Source organism: Antechinus flavipes, chromosome 4, assembly GCF_016432865.1.
Source record: "Antechinus flavipes isolate AdamAnt ecotype Samford, QLD, Australia chromosome 4, AdamAnt_v2, whole genome shotgun sequence".
NCBI lineage: Eukaryota > Metazoa > Chordata > Mammalia > Dasyuromorphia > Dasyuridae > Antechinus > Antechinus flavipes.
In genome coordinates, this window is record NC_067401.1 from 229,301,024 (window position 1) to 229,323,516 (window position 22,493).

The 22,493-nt window shown below is 33.1% G+C and overlaps 1 protein-coding gene across 2 annotated transcripts in view; it reads left to right on the forward strand.

The window, feature by feature from the left end:
- The window catches only part of PHF3 (PHD finger protein 3), a 104,327-nt gene extending 84,329 nt beyond the window's left edge, over positions 1-19,998 (forward strand). For both annotated transcript variants that reach the window (XM_051997208.1, XM_051997209.1), the window contains 8 exons: positions 4,135-4,251; positions 5,740-5,871; positions 6,369-6,498; positions 8,596-8,791; positions 9,222-9,369; positions 12,022-12,111; positions 16,720-16,915; positions 17,142-19,998. In XM_051997208.1, the coding sequence (XP_051853168.1) occupies positions 4,135-4,251; positions 5,740-5,871; positions 6,369-6,498; positions 8,596-8,791; positions 9,222-9,369; positions 12,022-12,111; positions 16,720-16,915; positions 17,142-19,267 (3,135 nt within the window). In that variant the 3' untranslated portion in view covers positions 19,268-19,998. The remainder of the gene's footprint in view (positions 1-4,134; positions 4,252-5,739; positions 5,872-6,368; positions 6,499-8,595; positions 8,792-9,221; positions 9,370-12,021; positions 12,112-16,719; positions 16,916-17,141) is intronic.
- The last annotated feature ends 2,495 nt before the right edge of the window (positions 19,999-22,493 follow it).

Genomic DNA, 22,493 nt, shown 5'->3' on the forward strand with positions numbered 1-22,493 from the left:
GATTTTGACGTGTACCAGTGAACAATATATTTGATAAGATTTTTGTCTTTAAATGTAGAAGGGATATAAAAAAGTGATGAAACTTGAAGATAATTACAAAGCTTGAGAGAATGGTGATGTCAATGTCATACATTAGTTAGAAAGGAGATGATGAATGTATAACTGCTAAAGGAACATGAGTGCTAAAAGTTAGGTGGGGTGAATGAGGAAATTTTCTTACAGCATTTGGCTGAATTGAAGGCAAATACTTGTTACTAAGAGATCAAATAGGGCTTTCAAGAAAACTTTAAAACAAAGTTTTGGAGCCATGCAGATCCTTTCTCCTAACTTCCCTCCCCCTCAAGATCCTAGAAGTGACATCTTTTTTTTCTTTGTTTCTCTTAGTGCAAAGCATCATGCTTTACATATGCTAGGCACCTATTATTTGTATAATTCTCATGTACTGTTTTCATCATTTATAATATATTCAGTTGAACAATTGAATTCAACAAATACTAGTTGTATATTATTTGTCTTCCATATATAATCTTTCCTTTTGGGAGGGGCTCTACTTTGCTCATCAACCCATAGACTAAAAAGCCTAGACAGGAAGACAGTCCTATCCTGCTGTTCCTTTCTTAGGGATGGTGATAGAAGACAAAGAATTTTATCCATTGCTCTATTTAACTCCATTGAGTTACCTACTTTCACTTTTACCCTTACCTTTAGAAGACTTGCTTGTTCAGGGGAAGAATTGGAATAGATCTGAGAACCAAAAATAAATAATAAGTAAATAAGCAAAATTGGGGAATGCCTAAATCAAAACTCAGCAATATGTAGAAAGGAAGAGGGCCAAAGGCAGATAAGAACTTCAGGGCTGTTACTGCTATTTTTTTCTCAGATAAAAGTGAGAGCTTAAAAAGGCCCCAACTATTAGACTCAGCTTGTACTCTACCTCCTGGGCTTCTGAGGACAGTAATGAACCCAGAGGGCCTTAGATGCTAGCCTTTTAGTCCCTCAGTTGTACTTAGGACCACCAATACAGTAGTAGAATCACATATCTCTAGGTCCTTTTTTCCTCCTTTTCTTTCTCTTTTAAAAAGAGAGTCTTTAAAGGGAAGAATTTATCCTCTGGGATTTTTATCAGGTATAATCAAAGGTGTAGAAACAGAAAATGCAAGCCAAAAGACTTCAAAAGGATCCTGGACCTTCTGCTGCAATTAATCAGATCTCAAGATTCAAATAGTCCTTTTTAGTAAAAATATAATATATATATGCTTCAGTAGAAGCAATTCTGAAATTTTTTAAAAAACATTTCAGGAGAGTAAAAACTGTACAATTCACCAATAAGGTTAAAAGCAGTTGGCATGGAATCTCCAGGGCTCCCTGCTAGATTCCCCAAAACTTCTTTTATGCTCTTCTTACATAAAGGCTTACAATTTCAAATATCCTGGGGACAAAGTTATGACAAACTGCCTCATCCAGGAAAAAAAACAAACAAACCTTTTTTAGCTTCTATTTATTCTTGGAAGGAAGAATGAGTCAAAAACAGAACCCCCCGCCTCTGGTATCTTTTCCAGGTACAAGCAAAAGTGGGTAAAAGCAAGAAGAGACCTTTCTGGCTTTTAATCCCTTTTTTAAGGGATTAGCTAGGCTCCCTACAAAGAGGCCGAGGTGCCAGGCAAAGAGAGACCCTCTGGGCTCAAGGTACTGAGAGAACATTAATAGAGACTTTTGCCCAAGTCCATCTTAGCCTTCTGGCTCTTCTCAGTCTTCCTGTATCACTTCAGCTTACTATCAGTCTACCATACTTCTGTTAAACTGTACCTTCTTGTGGCTCTACTCCTCGAAATACTGTTTTTCCTACACATTTCTTTTTCTGATTGGGGTGTCTCAAGTAGTCACTGTCTTGAGGCTTACAACTGTATCCTTAAATGTCTTTTGGTAGTTTTAAATCAAGGCCTTCTATTTCCTTCTTGTTTGCCGTTTTTTTCCAGTAAGACATTAAATATAGTGTCAATTTGGAATTAAGAAGATTCGAGTTCAATTTCTACTTAGTAGCTGAGGGATTTGGAGCAAGTCATTTAATCTGAGGCTCATTTTCATTTGTACAAAAGGAATTGTGAGACACAATTGAGATTATGCTTTTAAAATACTCTACACACTTTAAAAAGTGCTATGTAAGCTCCAGTTGTTGCTATTAAAATAAATTTGGTTATGAAGAAAAGATAATTAAAATTTATTAAGCTTTTACTATGTGACATGCATTTTGTTAAATCCTGGGGATATAAATGCAAGAAAACAACCCCTACTTACATGGATTTTACATTTAGTAGAAGGAAAAAAAATAGGAGGCTGGAAGAGTAGGTACCTATGAGGAAGGTGTGGAATCATGGGCAAGTCTATTGGTAAAGAGGTGTAGTTATAAATTGAGCTGAAAATGAAGTGTACCTGGTTGGGGGTTCTTATAAAATGGTGATCTTGGCCAGAGAATAATAATGAAAGAGAGATCCTAAGATAGCAATCTCTCTCTCTCTCTTTTTTTTTTTAAATAACTTTTTATTGACAACCCATGCCAGGGTAATTTTTTACAGCATTATCCCTTGCACTCACTTCTGTTCCGATTTTTCCTCTCCTTCCACCCCCTCCCCCAGATGGCAAGCAGTCCTTTATGTGTTAAATAGGTTACAGCATATCCTAGATACAATATATGTGTGCAGAACCGAACAGTTCTCTTGTTGCACAGAGAGAATTGGATTCAGAGGGTATAAATAATTCGGGAAGAAAAACTAAAATGCCAACAGTTTACATTCATTTCTCAGTGTTCTTTCTTTGGGTGTAGCTGCTTCTGTCCATCCTTGATCAATTGAAACTGAATTAGCTCTCTTTATCGAAGAGATCCACTTCCATCAGAATACATCCTCAAACAGTATCGTTGTTGAGGTATATAATGATCTCCTGGTTCTGCTCATTTCACTTAGTATCAGTTCATGTAAGTCTCGCCAGTCCTCTCTGTATTCATCCTGCTGGTCATTTCTTACAGAACAATAATATTCCATAACGTTCATATACCACAATTTACCCAGCCATTCTCCAATTGATGGGCATCCATTCAATTTCCAGTTTCTAGCCACTACAAACAGGGCTGCCACAAACATTTTGGCACATACAGGTCCCTTCCCTTCTTTAGTATCTCTTTGGGGTATAAGCCCAATAGTAGCACTGCTGGATCAAAAGGTATGCACAGTTTGATAACTTTTTGAGCATAGTTCCAAATTGAGATAGCAATATCTCAAGAAGAGCTGGGCTGCTGCTCAGAAAGTGGAAACAGTTTGAGAAGAAAGTTGAGCTGGGAGTACAAATTGAAATACTGTCTTTTGTATTGGTTGTAATTTTAACTAAAGCCCAAATTTATAAGGCATATGATGACTTTATCCCCCTAATGCTAAATTAAAAAAAAAAAAAACTTTTTATTCTCTAAATACATGCAAAGGGGGCAGCTAGGTGGCTCATGGATAGAACACCAGCCCTGAAGTCAGGAGAACCCGAGTTCAAATCTGGCCATAGATCCTTACCACTTCATAGTTGTTTGACCCTGGGCAAGTCACTTAACCCAAATTGCCTCAGCAAAAAACAAAACAAAACAAAAAAATGCAAAGATAGTTTAACATTCACCCCTGCCATATCCCTTGTTTCAAACCTCCCTTCCCTTATCCTTTCCCCCAGACAGCAAAGCAATCGAGTATATGCTAAACATGTGCAATTCTACATACATTTCCATATTTATCATGCTGTTATACTAACTTTTTTTTTTTTTTTTTTTTTTTGCCTAGGCAATTGAGGGGTTAAGTGTGACTTGCCCAGGGTCACACAGCTAAAAAGTGTGTCTGAGGCCAAATTTGAACCCAGGTCTTCCTGATTTCAGGGCTGGTGCTCTACCCACTACACCACCCAGCTGCCCCTGTTATACTAACTTTTAAATAAACATTTGTGGTATATACTTACATAATAATTTATAAAATTCCCTTAGAGCAAGACTTTGATGTTCTTTGAAGTACGAATTAAATGTTGAATTAAACAAGATAGTTATTATGAATTTCTCTTTTGGAGTTACTGTTTCCTTTTCAATTTTTTTTCCATTGTTAATACTTCCAGATTTTATTTAAAAAAGTACTGAAAGGAGAGGTGACACCTGATCATCTCATCAGAATGAGTCCCGAAGAACTAGCTTCTAAAGAATTAGCTGCCTGGAGACGAAGAGAAAACAGACATGTAAGATTATGTGCATAGTTGTGTGTATATATAAATATGCACACACCTATACTTTTTAGTTAATAAATATGGTAGGATTCTGTTTCCTATTCTTTGACTCACTGTTTCACCTTCTTCCCTGCTACTTAAAAACAATTTCCTTCCATCTTGAAACTGTACCTATTCTCATTTCCTGATTTTCAGAGTTTTAACTGCTTTTTTCATTCTTCTTCCAATTCTTCCATTACCAAATTTACTGATACTTTCACCTCTGTTCTCTTCTTATGATCCTGCCCAACTGTAATTTTCTAATGTTTCCATAACAAAAGCCTTGAAGTACTAAAATATTGTAGAAACAGAATTGTAAAGATTGTGGTTTATTTATGTCTGTTCCTCCCAGTCATCATCTGTATAGTTGTATTAAGAAATAGATCCAGTGCCAGTTTTGGAAGGGTAAGATACCTTAATTTGTTACATCATGCTTGTATACATATTTACCTTTTTGTCTGTTATTCTGTCATCTTGAAGCATAAAATCAGGAATAATATTCCACCTTAAATGTCTTCTCAATCTTCTCCTTCCCCCAAAATAACCCACAGTCATACATAAAATATTTTTAGCATTGAAATACTAGTAATGGCCTTTTGATTGCTTTAAGATCACAAATTAGCCTTTCACTCTAAAGTAGATAGAGAGCAATTTACACAGGAAAGTAGCTTCCACTTGCCTTTCAATTTAACTACTTGTTTTGTTCATTTTTTGCTGTAAGTCATATATGTTATACTTGTCAAAGTAAATGTAAATTGGAAAAAAAACAGGTAGGTGGAATTACTTGATCTTTGGTATAGTCAAAGGAGAGAGGAGAGCAAAGTTCACATTCACTTTTTAAGTTCATCTCCTTTTCCCCATCCTGTAATATCATGGCAGGGAGAAAGGGATGTTGACAGCTGGGGATTCTCAGTGACTTCTCTCTTTCTTCTAATCTCTTACCTTCTCATTTTTATCTAAGTTTGGTCTACAGTTAATTTTGACTTGTACTGAGCAGTTTTATTTAGAGAAAATGTGTTTGATTTTTGAGAATTGAATGAATTTCTAACATTGCTGGGATACTGATAACATTCAGCTGAGATTATATCTACTTTGTCTTCTAGCCCCAAATTTGAAACTTGAAAACTAGTTGTAAATTAAAATCACCATTTCAGTTTGATTATCATTTATATATCCTGCCTTATTCCTTGGCCGTTCACTTAAAAACATGATGGAACTCACATTTGAGTTTCTATTTTTGTTCTTCCAGTTTTTTTTTCTTCTAAGAATTGTGAATGATGCATAATAGAAACATAATTATTTGCTCTGGAATCTCTTTCTATGTAACCTTGAAAAGCAAATAAATCATTTCCATCACTTTTTTTCCTTTCTCTATTTTGTCTAAATTGATAAATTTCATAATTTATTTATATATGAATTTATATAGTATAATATTTAAATAGAAAAACACTTAATTTGCAGACCATTGAGATGATTGAAAAGGAACAGAGAGAAGTAGAAAGACGTCCAATCACAAAAATTACTCACAAAGGTGAAATAGAAATTGAAAGTGATGCTCCAATGAAAGAACAAGAAGAAACCATGGAAATGCAGGTAATAACAAATATATCATACTTTTTAACATATAAGACATAGTAGTTAACTTTAAAATAGACCAAATGATTATATTTGGAATAGATGAGCCATTTTGAGTGCTTAATGTTTTTATTTATTTTTGCACTTAGATTCTTTTTTAATTCCTTCAAGTTAGTTTCAAGAGAAGTTTAAATGTTTACTACATTTTCCCCCACACAACACTTGTTATTTCTTCAGAAAATTCCCTCTACTGAATTCAGATTAGGAACTCTTCTTCATTTGTATTTTTTAAAGTCATATTTTGTAGTTATAATTGTGGATGACAAAATCTTTTTATTTTCTGAATAGAATATTCAAAATGTTCCTTAACTATTTCTATAAATTTGGGGCAGCATGGACAGAGCTAGAAGAAAACATCTTTTAAGAAGAAGTACTGAGTTAGAAATTCTGCATGATTTTAATCCCTGAAGGCAATGGTATGGAATGAAGCTTGATTTTGCTCTCACTTTTCTTAGGAATCTACTACTACGAAGTCTGTCGAGAAAGTAGAAGATTTAGAAAAAGAAGAAGCTGACTCTTTGTCTAAAGATACCACAAGCCAACATAAAAATCATCTTTTTGATCTTAACTGCAAGATATGTATAGGTAAATTTGAAGATATGTAATGTCTTCTCTATGTGAAGATTATGATGTTGAATCACTGTTAGAAGCATAGTAGAGCCCTTGCTTTGCTGGTATTGCATTTCTCTGAGCCATACAAAATAAAAATGACTTACAGCCACTATTTATAGTGTCTTATAATTTACATTATGCTTTAAATTCATCTTTTCTTTGGAAACTTAAACTTTGTTTTTCTCTTCCTTCAGGAAATAACTCAAGTACCACTTTATACATTAAATATTTTCTAGTTTCCTAACTTTTAATTTAATTACTTTGCATTTATTTATATTTAATCTTTTGTATTTTTTCTCTATATACTTTTAAATATGTGCTTTTCCCCCTCCATCATAGAAAAGTAAACTCTTTGCTATCCCCAGTACCTAGCATATTTCTTGGCTTAATAGATTTGTTGATCAATTTAGTGCTAAGCAGTTTTATTCTCATTTTATGGCTGAAAAATAGAACCTTGGGTTGTACAACTTTTTCATAGTCAAATAGTAAGTTACAGATTTGGAAATCATACCCAAATATTTGACCAGATATACATTATTTTTTGTTTAGGGATCAGAGGCAAATGCCTGTCTATACATAGACTTAAAAGTGTAGTTTGTAGAAAGTTTTTGAGGGGCAACTAATTAAATAAAATAAGAGTTGATCTTAAGGCTTTAGTGTTGCTGTCATACACTAAGACAACTGGTAATGTAGGCAGTTATCAGCATCATGATTAAATAGGTTAGAATGAGATGCTTATGCGTTTATTAATGCTATGTTGTATTACTATTGTATTATTTCTTTACATTTTCTATCTTATTTGAGGCAAAAATAATCTGTCTGATAGTCTTGCCTTATTTATGTTGAATTTATTTGTTGATAATTTGGGGTTTATTAGGGAACATAAAAAAGTTGTTACAGATTGAATGCTTCATTAGGAATTGTGAACAAATACAAAGAAAAGTTGTTTTGTTAGTACTAAAGCAATGAGTAGATTTTTGGCTATGGGAAAAACTAATATGGGTGAAGGGCTTGCCTTGCATTTTAGATAATTAGAAAAATTCTTAAGCAGCAGTAGTTACAGCTAGTATTAATACAGTATTTTAAAGTGCTTTCTTCAGAATCATATAGTAGGAATATAGTTTTGGGGAATTTATGGAAAAAAATTTTATTTGCTATTTTAGAATATTCTTGGAATTTTAGAAAGATAGTAAAAGTGAATAGATGAGAAGACAAATAATAAAATAATTAATTATAATTTTCAAGTGTGACAGTATTTAATAATTAACATTGAAGCATAAATTAATATACTTTTCATAACTTTTAAAATTTTATTTTTGGTATCTTTGTATATATATCTAATAGGTATTGTGAGCTATTGGAAAGTATACTAGATTTAGAGTCAGAGTGGTGGACTGGTTTCAGCTACTTACTGCATGTTTTGAACTAATCTCTAAACTTCTGTCATTCTCCATTTCCTTTCATAAAAATGAAGGAATTGGACTCATTGATCTCCAAGCCCCCTTGTAACTCAGAACATTCATCTTAAACATATTCTTTCTAATGTTTTAAAATTACTTTCAAAAAGTGGTGCAATTTTGTTATATACTTCTATAGTCCCCAGCATGAGTGAATTCATTGCTTGTCTTTCTCAAATTTTCTGGATATATAAAATATTTATGATATAAAATTGTTAATTATTTTTAAAGTATGTTAATGGTAAAGCCAATTCACTTTATAATATAATAAAGGTTATAGGATCTATGATTTCTTTCTTAAATTTTCTCAAGATTGTGTTTATGTGACAATTGTAATGAGGACCCTGTAGCAATAGTGCATGTTCCAGTACTATAATATTGAGGCTTTCAGCAACTATAAAGAGTGGAAGATTGAATTCTTAAGAAGCCTGCCAGGACTACTGGCTCATTTCCCTCTTTCTCATTTCTTCATATAGTAGTATCCTTTGTTTGTCCCATTGAGGAAGCAGGTATTGATCCTGTAATTATCTTTTTTCAACATGAATAAAATTAATTAATAGAATTAATAAAAGTTGTTTCACAAGTAAGTTTTTACCTTTTTATATTTCTCTAGGTCGAATGGCACCACCAGCTGATGACCTTTCTCCCAAAAAGGTGAAGGTGGCTGTTGGTGTAGCTCGTAAACATTCAGACAATGAAGCAGAAAACATAGCTGATGCATTGTCTTCAACATCAAATATTTTGGGTTCAGAATTCTTTGATGAGGAGAAGCAAGAATCCCCAAAGTCAACATTTTCTCCTGCTCCTCGGTAAATTTCTTTGTTGGAAAACTGAATCATGAAGTTTTAAGTCATTTTGCAGACAGGAAAATAAATTTAGAATTTTGGAGGCCATAAACACAACTGGGAGAAAATAACATTCTTTGGGAAGATATTTGCATATACAAGTAAACAGAACCATAATCTTAAATGACTAATTGTATGATGGTCTAAAAGTGACAGGTCACTTAAAAGCTGCTTGTTTTCTTGGGGCCGAGTCATAAAAGGTAAAAAAGAAAATAACTAAAGTGTTACTGATATCAGTTTTTAAAATGAAGATTTATAATGCTTAATCAAAAGGATATATAAAGAAATAACTTTTTTTTTCCTGTTTTCAAATAATGGTCTCAGATGATCAAAAAGAAATTTTACTTAATGTCTGACTCCTTTTCTTGATGTGATTTTTTTCACCCCTCCCCAGTCCTGAGATGCCTGGTGCTGTTGAAGTTGAATCCACTTTCTTGGCTCGATTGAACTTTATTTGGAAAGGTTTTATCAACATGCCTTCTGTAGCAAAGTTTGTTATCAAAGCCTATCCTGTATCTGGGTCACCTGAATATTTAACAGAGGTATTGTAAATTTTTGGTTATGTTATTGTTCAGAGTCCATGTTTTTTAAGGAAATCAAAATTCATTTTTAAAAAACTTAATTATATTGCAAATTTGAAAGTAGGACACTTAATATTGCTTAGAGAGATGGAGCAGAATTATAATAAATTCTGTAGTGGTAAAATGGTAGATTAAAATAACATTAATGTAATATAATATAAATAATATAATAATAATGTAATCATTCTGAAGTACTTTTTCCTATTAATCTAAAGACTTACTTGTCTAGACATCACCTAATTTAAATCTCTCATTTTAAAGATGAGGAAATTGAAGTCACTTGTCCAAGGTCATGTAGGTTGCTGTTTTCACTGTGTCTCTTGATTGTCTGAGAAACTAGGGATCTTGCTAGAACATATTTGGAGAAAATCTTTATTTTCTTGTGCAAAAATTACTTGTAATTAGGTATATTTTCAGCGTTTTGTTCAAGGAACTAGAAAATAGATTACTTGAGTCATTTTTTGTCCTTGAGACTGTCATACAGATTTTTGTGTGTGCATGTGAACAAAAGTTACATAATCTGTGATTTAATTTTTGTTTATGTGCATAATATATCTTCAGATATACCTATATGTGTGTGTGTACATACACACACACACATACATGTATTAATAAAGCATCATTGCTTATGTTTTAAATTTGAGACCAAAGAGATGTTAAATTAGTAATGGATAGCTTAAAAAATATTTCTATTAGTAGAGGAGCAAATCAGTTCAGAAAACATTGTATAAGACAGTAAGGAGACAAAGATGAAAAATGATGCAGACCTAATCTTCAAGGAGCTGCCTGACAGGGAATATGAAATGCATTCGAGTGTGATAAAATATATAATGTAGTAAGTAAAATAGAATCCTATCAAAAATTTTGAGGAGGAGGATGAACCAGCTGGATTTAAAGGAAATGAAAAACCATTCCATTATCTTTGCAAAGGAAAACCCCAAATGGGGTCATGAAAGTTGGAGATGAACTTAATGAACCACAACAAAAAGAAAAATGGGATTAATTGGAGGAGGGACATTAGCAGATAGTTTAAAATGTTCAAGATTGACTCAAGAGAAATTAAGTAACTCTTGATAGAGGTTTTTGTAGTGAAGAGCAGTAGTTTAAGGAAGTGGAATGGCAAAGGAGATGTTTTTTTAGGCTAAAAGAAGTCTTGAGCCTCAATATAGGAAAAATAGAGTTGAGTATAAGGAAAACAAGAAATTAAAGAGGAAGAGAGAAATTAATTGTGCTGGGAGATTAAAAGTACTTGGCATTGGCAAGGAGAAAGGATTTCTAACATCTCAGAAGATAGTGCCACAAGTTTTAAAGGCATTCAGATTTTGGTTTGAAATAATATGCTTTTCTTTAGAACAGAATTAGGAAAAAATAAGTATCTGCGTTATATCTCAACTTCAAATTTAAATAAAAATTCTGTGCCAACAAGCCAAATTTTCCTTCTCATATTCAGTTGGTGCTTGGTAAAGAGAACTGGGAATTTTCTTTGAACATCTGATATCTGCTGTGACTTTTACATATATGCAGAACTCAAGGCTGGTTTTCACAGAATTGGGAGAAGATAATGGGCAGAGACAAAGAGGGCCATGGAAAGAAATTTAGTTGAAAGGTTTTGCTTTAAAATTTTAAAGTATTTAAAATTGCAAAAGGACTTAAAGTCAAGATTTATTAGACTTGATCAAATGGAAGGAAATGGCATCTCTATTTTTCAGATACTGAAAAGAGAATAAGTACAAGAGAAGCTGATTATTTTCTTCATTAGAATTATCAAAAAAGTATGTTATTTAAAAGTGGTGAATTGATAGTGAGAGTTGTTAGATTTCATTTTCACCTCTATTAAATACTTGTGTATTATATTGCTTAATTCCTCAGTGCTTCAGTTTTTTCCATATTTACTTTGTATAATTTAGTTATCTACTTAGATAGATATAAATCTAGAGCACACTGAGTTTGTCTGCTGATGTGGGCTGTATTTGCCCTACTCACAAGGAGAAACCTTGGAGAGTTGAGGATACCCATTCTAGAGCAGTCACATAAAATGTACTGAAGAAACTACAGTTGCTATGGCAATCCAATTAAATATATGAAGGGTATAGGAAAGAAACAAATCATTGCAGAATATGATATATGAAAATGAAAAAATTTTTGATGACTTTTTGTACTTTTTGTGTATGAAAGGATATGTATTAATTGTATATCAGGTTAAATGCCCTCCTTTTTTTTTTTTTTAAATAAAGATTCCATGTGTCAACCCTCCTGTATCTCTCAGGAAAATTGTGTTTATTAGAAAGTTAATCTTCAGTCCAGGCCATATTAAATAGGTTTCCTTTCCAGATGAATTTCTAAGGCTCTTTTGATTTTGAAAAGTTTTAAAAAAATTTTTTGGCCTTTTTCCTAAGATTATTTGCATGTGGTTGCTTTATATTACTCCTCTTCCTTTCAACTGAGGGAGGAGAAAACCTCTATTAACTAGTTTTACCAGTACACTAACTAATTACCTGATTAATATATAATTTAAGATACATGTAAATATCTTGATTCATAACTTGCTTTGCATATATAAATCTCATTGAAAGAAGAGTTGATCATTACTATTCCCTGATTCGTTTACAACAGGATCTACCAGATAGTATTCAAGTAGGTGGTAGGATATCACCTCAGACTGTTTGGGATTATGTGGAGAAAATAAAAGCCTCAGGGACTAAGGTAAGGTATACTTTACTAAGGTAAGGTATATTTTAATGTTGTCAACTATGGAAATAAAATACGAAACTATACCCAATACCTATGTATGTGTCAAGTGAAATAGTGAACTCTTTGCATTTGTGGGGTTGAAAGATGAATAATAGCAATTCCACTCTTGTCTAGAGCCATACTACCACTCCATTCTGATGAACAGCTGAGTAGAGAATGCTGTTGTAAAGATATCATCACATTTTTGATACTTGTTCAGAGTTAAGCTGTTACAATGAAGAGACCAAAACAGCCAAGAAACCACCTCAGCCAGCAAACACTTCATTTCCTTGTCAGGTAGAGAGAGATGGCAGCTATAGTATCACAAATTTAGAATATAAAATTTGCTTGTATAATCTAACAGAAAAGGGAAATGGAAGATTATGAGTGGAATGCTTTGTAAACCTATGATAAGCAAAAAAAGGGGAAAAAAAATAAAGTTTGCTCAAATCTGGCAAAACAAATTATTCTGAGGGCATTTACAGACAAAACCAGAAAACACCTGTCTTTGATGCCTATTGTAAAATTTTTCATGACTTCTTATGACTTCATTAAGTGATAAATGGCTTTGATTCTTAACAATCCTCTGGATACTACATAAGGAAATATAAATGGAACTTAACTAGAAGATAAAGGTTTTGATTCAGTCTATCAAAATGGTTCCTTAAAGGGCTCTTATCTATCGAGGTATTTTTTACATATGTCAGCAATATTCACTGGTATAAAAACTGGCAAATGTATGCTCACAAGGATTTTCAGCATATATTCAAATGAGAGGTTTCTTATAAGGATATGTAAACTTGGAAGATAAAAAATACATGTCTTTTTATTAACTTCTTAATGAAACTTGCTGTCCTCTGATTTAAATTTAAATTTAATTTAAAAAATTAAAAAAGACTAAAAATTTTATCCTAAGGAGGCAATAGAAACCAGACTGCCAAAGAAGTCCCTGAAATATAAAAAAGGTTAAGAATTCTTGGTAAAGATGGGAGAGCAATTCCTTATAGATATTTGGGTCTTCCAGATGTTCCTGTTGCTAGATGATATGGAGATCACATTGAATTCAAGAATGTTTCAGCGCCTCTTAGTTGAGATCCATAATTACTCAAAGGAATTTAGTCTCACTGTGTACCAAGAGAAACCGAATGGGAGTATTTGTACAAGGATGGGTTGCTTAAAGGACATTCATGGATTTTTACTAACTCTACCACACATCTTCAAGCAACAAAGACTTATTTTTTGAGTATCTGTATTTATTGTAAAATGGTTCCAACATGGAATTCCATTGTCCCTGAAGATATAAAATCATGGGTTTAAGGTACATGTAGACTTGGGTAGGTATGAAAATATTTACCAGCACACAGTTATGAAGGATTTTATCAGATAGGTATATGACTGGAATAGGGGTTGATGATCTATCATGAGAAAGCCCCTAAGTACCATTACAATCCATCTGGTTTATCAAAAGATTAAGAAGCACCTCCCAGAATGGAAAGTTTATGGAAAGAACTGGGCAAAAGTTACATGTGATAAAAAGGTATTGAGGTGGTATGATCTCTGTAATTTGAGAGAGAACCCACAAGAACCCACATTGATAATATCATAAATACATTACACTATTAAAGGAGAAAAATATAAAATAGCTGAAATGGGCTTCTGATAACATTAGAAAAATAAAAGGTCTTGAAAAGTATTGCAGTTTGAAACAAGAGTTAAGAGAATATTGAACTGGTCACAAGAAATTTAATGGAGGAAAATGAAAATCCTAAACTTGGATTCTGTAAACTGTATCTGTAAGTACATGATGATAAGGTATGAAAAAAAGATCTGGAGATTTTTGGTACAGATCTTTAGTTACAGTACACTGGAACAGCCAATTAAAAGCTAAATTGACATAGCATTCAAAGCTAGAAAGAATGATTTTGTGTTCTTTTATTATCTAAAATGTGCTAGTTCCACATTTTAGAAAGCACATGTTTAAACTGGAGTGAGAACCAGGACTCCTTATGGACATAATCAATGAGTATCAATCAGTTAAAACCATTTGGGATGTTTTAACATGGAAAAAAAAATATTTGGGGATATAACTGTCACTATGTTTTTGAAGGATTATCTTATGAAAAGGTGAATTTAGGGTTGATAAAAGAAAAACTTGCTAAAAAGTAGTATCTAAAAATGAATCCATATCATGAAATATTAGGGTCCCTTTATTTAGATGTCTTCTAGAAAATACTTAGATGACTTTTTGTCTCTAGAAAAAAAAAATGCTGCTTTTTTTCTTTTTTCTGAGGCAATTGGGGCTAAGTGACTTTCCCAGGCTAGGGAAGTGTTACGTGTCTAAAGACACATTTGAACTTAGATCCTCCTGATTTCAGGGCTGATGCTCTATCCACTGCACCATCTAGTAGCCCCAAAAATTTTGGACTAGTTGACTCAGAGTTTATGATTCTAAGTTAATAAATTGATAAGGAGTAGAGTGCCACATTCAGATTAGTGATACTTATTTTCCTATGAATATTTGAATGATGGCTCAGTTGTGTCTTGCTTAAAAGCCTTAAACTTTGAAAATGTTCATAATTTGGTATGCAAATTTTAACATATAACTTCTGGGTGTATATTATAACTTATAATATATCAAATTTGGTTCTCTCAAACTGTAATGACAAATTTATATGCAAAAGAACCCATTTGAAATTGAGTTACATAATTGCTATACTACCATTCAAAGTAACACTTCTCTTTCTGAAATATGGTTGAGAACTAGGAAGAAAGAGATCTGAGTAAGCCAGAATAGATTTCACAGTCATTATACTATGTTCATTGAGCTTGGCTAACTTTATAAATCATGGTGCATTATAGCCAGCAAATTAATTTGGTTGGAGGGGAGAGAAAAAGGGAATGGAAAAACATTGTGATAGAGCTAAAGGTAAAGAATGGTATTAGTTAGCTAGCATTCCTTCGATGCAGAAATCCTACCAAACTGGCCTTTAAGGTGACTTGGGTTCTAGTTTTGTCCTCTGATTTTTGTAACCTTATCTCTATGGGTCATTTTGCTTATGTGTATAAGATAATAACCTAGATAATTTATAAGGTCTCTTACATATGTTTTTTGGCAAAAGAGAAGAAACTTATCCATGCATTGAGACCTGTCGGTCACAAAGAATTCAAAAGTTTGACTATTGGTACATAAAGAAATAATCCTGTTATAGTATAGTGATTTTTTTTAAGGATTGTAGTGTTTTTTCTTCATCATACATACAAAAACCAATTTTGAATCTTACTTTTATAGCCTTGAACATATTTGTTCTTCCTGAGTCTCAATTTATTCATCTTTAAAATTGAGGGTGTTATATTGGAATAGATAGCCTGTTTCTGAATTTGTGACTATATGATGATTTCTAAAAAGTACTTTGCACCACTAAAACTGTGATTTACAGTGATGACTTTGTGTCTTCAGGATTAAATAAAATATGCTTCAATGGTCAGTTGAAGGGATCAGGATCTGTGATTTAATTTGTGTTTTGTGACTTTTCTTCTTACAAAGAATCTTGTATATGTTTGAGGTGGGACTGAGATCACAAATTTAGAGCTAAAAGGAACCACAAGAAGCCATTTTAAATCCACATTTTACAGATAAAGAAACTGAGGCTTAAAGTGATTGTGAATTGCCCCCAATTTTTCTGACTTTGAAGCCAGTTCTCTCCTCTACTATGCCATATAAAAAGTATGGAACATGTGAAAAGTATGTGTGTAAACACATTTAAACAATCTCTACCTAAAAAATGTTTTAAAATTTTCTAAGTAACTGAAGTATATAATTTTGAATAATCTAGAAAATTTCATTTATGTGTAGTACCTAATTCCTTGACAGATGCTTGATAAATTAAGTATCAATCTAATTCTTAAACATTAACTCTCCAAAAGGATATGGAAGGAATTTGTATTAGTTGAAATATATGTTTAAAGGATTAATGAGATTTTTTTTTTCATTTTTAAAAATTTTAATAGCTTTTTATTTGCAAGTTATATGCATGGGTAATTTTACAGTATTGACAATTGCCAAACCTTTTGTTCCAGTTTTTCCCCTCTTTTCCCCCACCTCCTTCCTAGATGGCAGGATGACCAATACATGTTAAATATATTAGAGTATAAATTAAATACAAAATAAGTATACATGTCCAAACCATTATTTTGCTGTACAAAAAGAATTGGAATCCAAAATATTGTACAGTTAGCCTGTGAAGGAAATCAAAAATGCAGGCAGGCAAAAATATAGGGATTGGGAATTCGATGTAATGGTTCTTAGTCATCTCCCAAAGTTCTTTCACTGGGTGTTACTGGTTCAGTTCGTTACTGCTCTGTTAGAACTGATTTGGTTCATCTTATTGCTGAAGATGGCCAGGTCCATCAGAATTGATCATCATATAGTATTGTTGTTGAAGTATATAATGGTCTCTTGGTCCTGCTCATTTCACTCAGCAAGGATAAATGAGATTTACAAAATCTTTATGAAATGGAATTGTTTTAAATATTGCTTTTATATAGGGTAAATATTTGTTTTTGTTTTTGTTTCTTAACCAGGAAATTTGTGTGGTTCGTTTTACACCAGTGACTGAAGAAGATCAAATTTCTTACACATTATTGTTTGCATACTTCAGTAGCAGAAAGCGCTATGGTGTAGCTGCTAATAACATGAAGCAGGTTAAAGATATGTACCTTATTCCTTTGGGTGCCTCTGATAAAATTCCACACCCTCTTGTGCCTTTTGATGGACCTGGTAGGTATACATATTAATAATTAGTTATAATTAAAATTATCTTTTGGCCTGACTTCTTTCTTAATAGTATCTTTTCTTTCTGTAAATCTTTGTACCTAAAGCTAACTTAGACAACTTTTAAAAAGATTAAATGCAAAAACAAACAAGGTAAACATGTTGATTTTTTTATCTGAAATGAAATATTTATAAAAATGTTTATGCTAATTTATGTTTTCATTTTTTACAGGCCTTGAACTACATAGACCTAATCTGTTACTGGGCTTGATTATCCGTCAGAAAATGAAGAGGCAGTTTACTGCTAGTAGTAGTACTAGTCATGTAGATGAGACTCCTGAAAGTATCCCAATGACCTTGCCCCCTGACAAAAAAATTAAAATAGAAATTTCTAATGAGGAAGAGCCAGAGGAAGAAAATGATTTTTTTAATTCTTTTACAACTGTATTACATAAACAGAGAAACAAGCCTCAGCAGGCTTCTCAGGAAGAAATTCCAGCTACAATGGAACCTATAGTAGAGTTGCTCAAACAAGAACCTCCCAAACCTCTAAGATTTCTTCCTGGTGTGTTGATAGGCTGGGAAAATCAACCTTCCACTATTGACTTAGCAAATAAACCACTACCAGTGGATGACATACTTCAAAGCCTTTTAGGTACCACTAGTCAAGTACAGGAACAGACTAAGTCAGCAGTGGAACCAAGTGCTTCTGAAGAAATACCTTTAATAACTGAACAAATGAGCTCAAAAGAAGAAAAAATAGATGGATTGGACATAGCTGCTGGTGAAGCAGATGATACAAAGATAAAAGTGAATGACCCACCAAAATCTGCAGAAAATTCAGTAGTGGTAGAAGATATACCAATAGTGGGAACCTCTTTGCAGTTGTCAGGGACTTTGCCAGGTCTCACTCTCAAAGGAAAACCACCAGATGTTTCTACTGAAGCATTTTTAACAAATTTATCAATCCAATCACAGATTGAAGAAACTGAAGAGGGTAAAGAGCGAGTATCAAAAAAACAGGATCAAGAAAATATTTTACAAGAAAACAAGACTTTAAATACCAATTCTCCCATTGCATCTAATGGAGGAAAAGGAAATGGAGATAACATTGGCATAAGCCCTGAAAATATGACTGCTAATACATCCAAGTCTCCGCAATTCATTAATCTTAAAAGGGATCCTAGACAGGCAGCTGGACGAAATCAGCAGATAACTTTGGACAACAAGGAAGGGGATGGTAGCAGAAATGAAGAAAAAAAAAACATACCTAGTCAGTCATATGACAAAGAACATACTGGAATGATAATAATCCAGCCCACAGATCTAGAGGAAAAACAAACTTCTGTAGAAAAAGACTCACATTTTCAGCAGAGCAATGATTCAAAATGTGAGGATCAGCAGATAACAGCTTCATTAGAAAATTCACATACTACTCAAACAGAGGACACAAAACATTTACAGGATGAGTCTTCAATGCAAAATATTGAAACTGTACATACATTTCGAAGGGGGCCAGCAGCAACGACTTCATCTCATTTTGAAGCAGGAAACACATCTCAACCTGAATTTAATTCTAAAACCACCAACTTCACTTCAAAAAGCATGAGCCCTGGATCAAGTGGAAACTTTTCACCTGTTAGGCTCCAGCAACACAACTTTCATCCTAAATCTAGTCCCCCTGGCTTTCCATTTCCAGGACCTCCTGCTTTTCCTCCACAAAGTATGTTTGGATATCCACCACATTTGCCACCTCCATTGCTTCCTCCTCCAGGCTTTGGTTTTGCTCAGAATCCTATGATGCCTTGGCCACCTATTGTTCATTTACCAGGTCAACCTCAGCATTTCATGGGCCCTCATGCACAAGCATCAAGATTTTCAGGTCCACAAAACTTTTACCCTGTTAAAGATAGTCGGAGACCGGAGAGGCGTCATAGTGATCCCTGGGGCAGACAAGATCAACAGCAGTTGGATAGACCATTTAGCAGGGGAAAAGGTGACCAGCAGAGATTTTATGGTGACTCACACCACCTAAAAAGAGAGAGACATGAAAAAGAATGGGAACAGGAGTCTGAAAGACACAGACGTAGAGACAGAAATCAAGACAAAGAGAGAGACAGGAAAAGCAGGGAAGAAGGGCACAAAGACCAAGAGAGATCACGATTATCACACGGTGATCGAGGATCAGATGGAAAATCAAATAGAGATAATAGGAATGTAGAGAAGAAACCAGATAAACCTAAAAATGAAGACCATGAAAAGGACAAAGAACGGGAGAAAAGTAGGCATAGTGAAAAAGACAGGGACAGACACCACAAAGATAGGGACCACATTGACAGAGCTAAAAGCAAAAGGTAAAAGATGCAGGCTATTTCAAAATCGCATTTAAATAACTGTTGTATGGTTCATCTAAAAATTTTGTAAGAATGCCTGCTAGGATTGTGCCATCTTTTTAAAATTCAGTGTTGGTGTTTTGGAGAAATGTCCGTGTTTTGGTACAAAGCTCTATGTACCAATGCTTATCATCCTTTACATCATACCAACTGTTCCTAAGTGTAGGAGTTTAATATTTTTCAAAAGTTTTACATTGCTGTATATTCAAAGATTTCTTTTATTAATATGCAATAAAGGCTTAGAAATTTTAGTTTTCTTCCATAATTGGTAAATTTGGTTATATATGGAATATACTGCCTCATATAAATGTCCTTCAAGATGATTAATTCTTTAGGGCAAAGTTCACTGTAAGTTTGTTTTAAAATTGCACTGTTTTTAAAGGAAGATTGTAGAAGAGTTTAAAAGTCCAAACTGAATTTTATTAATCAGATACTAATAATTTAGCTGAGCATTTTGACAAGCCTTTGGAAGCCCAAGCAGTACATTTATTGCTTTAAACTGCACTTGTTTAATAAGACATTTTTAATGCCATAAACTACAGCTTTGTAGTAGACCATTATTTTCCCTTTTGGCTCTTCAGAAACTTGAATACTTAAGCTTGTACATGATCTTGTGTTTTGCTATCCTTTTTACTGTAAAATGTAAATATTTTAAGGGATATTTTGATTCTTAATCTGATAAAGTTTTCTCACCTATCTTGTGTGTTTGATTTCAAAACAGTAAAAGGATGTTTTTCTATGTTTTAATTACACTTAAAACATACTTTTAACAGATACATAGAGCTGATTATACATCTCCATTGGTTAAGGAGAAGGAAAACCAGGAATAGGTTTTTTTTTTCCTTTTTCATACCCAACTGACATTTTAAAAAGCAGTATTTCCCTGAATGAATGTCAGAGTTGTATATTACCAGTGTATAGAGATACTTCACTCTACATAATACTTGTATTCCTAAAAAGTTAGGTGTAAATCAAATTTGTGTAAATTAATTTTAAATTGCAACAGTAGCTTTCTCTTTAAAGGAATCATCGTGACTCCTTTCATAGTGAATAATTATTAATAATTACTCCCAATTCATTTTCAGTGTAAATCTGAATTTTAATATATAATGACTTAATAAGGTGCACAGGTGTATTACATAAACTGTGACACCCTATTTAGCATTGTTGACAAATGCAGAATCTAAAATACATATTGTGGGATTGCTATAATCGAACGGTTCTTCATGATACAAATAATGCAGAATTTGAAGTTAAGAGAATGGAATTTTACTTGTTTATGTTCACAAGAATAATATAAATTAAAAGCAGTTGCACACAGAGGAGCATAGATATAGGGCTGGGACTGCCTCATTTTTTACAGTTGAATAAATGGAGGTAAATTACAAAGATAAAGCTTAAACCATCAGTGTAATTGTTTAATAACACTGGTAATAATTGCAGGATAAAAGCAGAGCATTTTTGAATTTCATTATTTCATTTTGGCGAATGCAGGCGATTGCCTTTTCCACAAGAACCTCAACAACACTTTATTCTTAGATTAATCATCCTAAAATTATCTGAAATAAAACAAGTTCTCATTCACTTGTTTAAACCTACTTTAACTTTACTTTTTTCTTTGAAAAATACTAATTTAAAAAATTAAACATTTAAGAAAAATAATTTAAATTGTGTATTTTAATTGAGGATTAATTGGTCTTATCATTTTGGAAAAAAACCCAGCAACTCAAATAAGAGTAAGTAGCTATTATTTTTCGAACTAGCAGCTTGGCCATTTCAAATGAAGCCATTTCAAATCAGGAATAGTTTGACTTACCTGGTTCTGGCTGAGCAGGCAATGGATACATTGTTTGCAAGAAAGATTAGTTTTTTGGCCTTTATGATGTCCAGGTAAAACAAGTAAAACTCAGTGGTGGAGAAAAGCCAGGTTTCTAGCCAATTTTTGAGTTGGAATTGAAATATAAGACATTAAGCTCTCTAGGGTATGGGTAGCTAGAAGTTTATTGGAAAGGTGGCAACTTCTTGACAGGTCTTGTCTTCACTTCCCCTTTTCCTCGCTCATTTTTAATGTAAGAAAGGTAATATGAAGGACTAAGCTTGGGTAAAATGATTGAAAAGGAAAGCTAATTTTTGGTAACCCCTTACACTTTTTAAATGAAAGAACTGTGTGTGTGTGTGTGTGTGTGTGTGTGTGTGTGTGTGTGTGTGTAAAATACACACACTTTTTTAAAGTTCCACTCATTTTGTTTTCAACATTTTACATCTGTAAAACAGGAGGCATGGTCATTTTGCCCATAACTTTAATGTATCCCTTAACTTTTTATGGTTCCATTCTAATTCCGCTGATTTCTTCTAATTTTGAACTTTAATCTTTCTTCTTTGCTTCAACTACTTTCAATGCCAACCCCCCTATACTGGCAGTTTTCTTTAAATTACCCCCTTTTTTGGGACCTCTATGTGGTGACTCTTTTCCCCACAGCCAAAATTACCCAAACAAGTATGTCTGTTATCATTTTGTTCAGCAAGTTGCTGGCATATCAATGGATAAATTTTGTAGAGTTTATTTTGTTTTTTAGATAGGAAAATGTTTCTATATGTAGATTAAAAGAATTATATCCAAAGAAAAAAGGCAGTACAAAGTACCTGGGGCAGGGGAAGGTGATGTTTGATATTTAAAACCACCATCGTTGAATATTTCACTTAATATTTGTGTGTTGTAATATATATTTGGGCATAAATACTTAAGGAGATAGTTTTTCTAAGCATTAGGTAGTAAGAGTGTTGCTGAAAAATATAAATTGACTAGGAGAAATTGCTCTTTAAAGGAGTCCTATTGTGAGTCTTAAAAAAGTATTAAGCTCCCAATTTTTATAATTTTCTTATACTATTTTTTTTTTCTTTTTTGCTATATTTTGCTCTTAAAGACCATGGGATTTGGAAATAGAACTTCACTACAATTTAATAGTCATGAAGTCTTTTTTTGGATAAGTTGCAGTATATACTGCATTGTGCAGCTCTTATCCCTTAACCCTTTACTATGAGGGGAGGGGGAACACCAAAAAACTTCCTCCAAAAAACTAATATCACTTTTTCTTTTTGTCTTTGTATTTGTATTCTCAATTACAATATGAAAGGATTGTATTAGATGATTTTTAAGGTCCTTCTAGACATATTTGAAAAGCACTTTATCA